The sequence below is a fragment of the Anneissia japonica genome, unplaced genomic scaffold, assembly GCF_011630105.1.
Source record: "Anneissia japonica isolate Jap-2015-1 unplaced genomic scaffold, ASM1163010v1 scaffold102053_len1965_cov245, whole genome shotgun sequence".
Taxonomy (NCBI): Eukaryota; Metazoa; Echinodermata; class Crinoidea; order Comatulida; family Comatulidae; genus Anneissia; species Anneissia japonica.
In genome coordinates, this window is record NW_022753125.1 from 1 (window position 1) to 1,965 (window position 1,965).

General features: G+C 33.5%; 1 protein-coding gene across 1 annotated transcript; it reads left to right on the forward strand.

Annotated features, from left to right (window-relative positions):
* Positions 1-195: 195 nt before the first annotated feature.
* Positions 196-1,945, forward strand: LOC117122729. The gene is made up of 2 exons (XM_033268426.1): positions 196-709; positions 1,771-1,945. Exons 1-2 carry the CDS (start codon positions 491-493, stop codon positions 1,933-1,935), a joined length of 384 nt encoding a protein of 127 aa, XP_033124317.1. The 5' UTR covers positions 196-490; the 3' UTR covers positions 1,936-1,945.
* The last annotated feature ends 20 nt before the right edge of the window (positions 1,946-1,965 follow it).

The following is a 1,965-nucleotide window of genomic DNA, read 5'->3' on the forward strand; positions in this document are numbered from 1 at the left end:
CAATTTTATTGAACAATAAGCAGTTAGGGTTATACTGCAACCTACAGTAAAATGTAAAATGATTTTAAAAAAATGAAATTGATTATTTTGTTATATCAATAAGTTATTAGGTTTTAACTAAAAGAGAAAAACAATTTTCTTACCAATTTAATATTCTTTGCATACAGTATACCCTTACAATTCCTGGCAGCTAATTTAAAGATTGAGACAACTACAGTAATCACCTGGATATTTGGATAAACAAAAATAAAAATTTTAAAAAAATAATAAAAATAAATAAAAACCAAAAAAACAAAACTACAGTAATTATCTTTCAATAAAGAATTCAACCAGATCCCATTCTGTCACAAGATGAAAAACTTAATTTTTCATCTTGATAATCAGTATAATAATTAAAGTAAGTAAATGACCTTGGTAGAGGAATTTGTATATTCTGTTGTGTATCAAATTTTCATCTTTTACAGCGTGTCTCAAAGATCCAACCCTGCTGATGATACATCAAAATTCTGCCCGCTTTTTCAAAGATATTGCATACGATAATGGTTACGATGGCCTTGCGTCAGCTGATACGGAGGCCTGTAGGATTGCTAAGCAGCTAGGTGACAAGTCAGTCATGATGATGGGCCAGCATGGAGTACTTGTTACAGGGAAAAGCACTGCAGAAGCTTTTGATAAAACATATTACCTAGAGAGGGCAGCACAATTACAAGTATGTCAATATTCAATAATAGACAAGTTTCGCACGCGAACGAATACGTGTACGTTATGACCCAAAAGTGCCTGGCTACAAGTAGGCTTAGGCCTACACAAATCCCGACACCTCCAAGGTCAAAGCACCGACATTTGATACCCCAAAATTAGATGCATCCTATCGTAATTTGCTGTCTTCAGATGTCATAAAAATGGCATGTATGTATTCAAAAGGTACATTTTTTTACAATTATGTAAAATATGAAAGAAATCAACGAAGATCCTAGTATAAATCCAAAATTTCCCTACGCGTCGACTTCAGATAGAAAAATTTGACCGCTGAAGGGGTCATTTTCCCCCGCCCGTTTTTCATTTTTTGGCCCGTACTGTCCCATTTTTCAACTGATTTTCTTAAAAAGGTTGTTAAAATGTTCGGGACAATAAGCCGCTTCATTTAAGACCTGTACATTTGGTATTTGACCCTGTATAGCCCACCACTACTGAAAGGAATAAAAATAATATAATAAAAATAAAATAAAGTTGGCTGTACCTCTACCGGTGAGGTCAACTTACTATAGGCATATTATGCTGTACAGTCTGTTGATGGTCCAAGCTATGAGCAGTTATCTTCTTACTTTTAAAATTTATGTTTTGAACAAAGATTAAAATTTAAAATACATACAGTAATCCATCAATTAGACAGCAAGAAAAATGTTGGTAGACGATAGACGCTTTGGATCATTGTGTTTCTACTCTAGTGGCAGCTCTACTATTACTACTCAGGCAACAGGGGCTTATACTTGTTATTCCATATTTTCTGTAGCTCCGCTATATTGCAATTTAATAATTTACTGGCAGTTTATATGTTATAGTCACTTAATAATACAAAATCTTTTTAACAAAATACAGGTCACAGTTTTTGTTGGCAGACTATGCGAGAAAGAAAAATAAAATTATGTTCAAGCTAAATTCACGCAAAAAACCAACATTAAATATTAAATTTAGGAAGATTTTTATGTTAAAGTTCCAAATAATTATCATAGAAACCCCAAACATGACATGTTTATTTTCTGTCTGTAGGTACTAGGCTTGTCAACAGGTAAGAAGATGGTGGAAATGTCGGATGATCTAACAAACATTGTCAAGCAGCAGATTGAAGATGATGCCCATTTTCTTATTCCTGCTCATTTTGGAGCGATCAAACGGATCGTGGCTCATACTTACCCTGGCGACTATACATCATGAACATAAATGCATAAAGAATTTGTATATTAC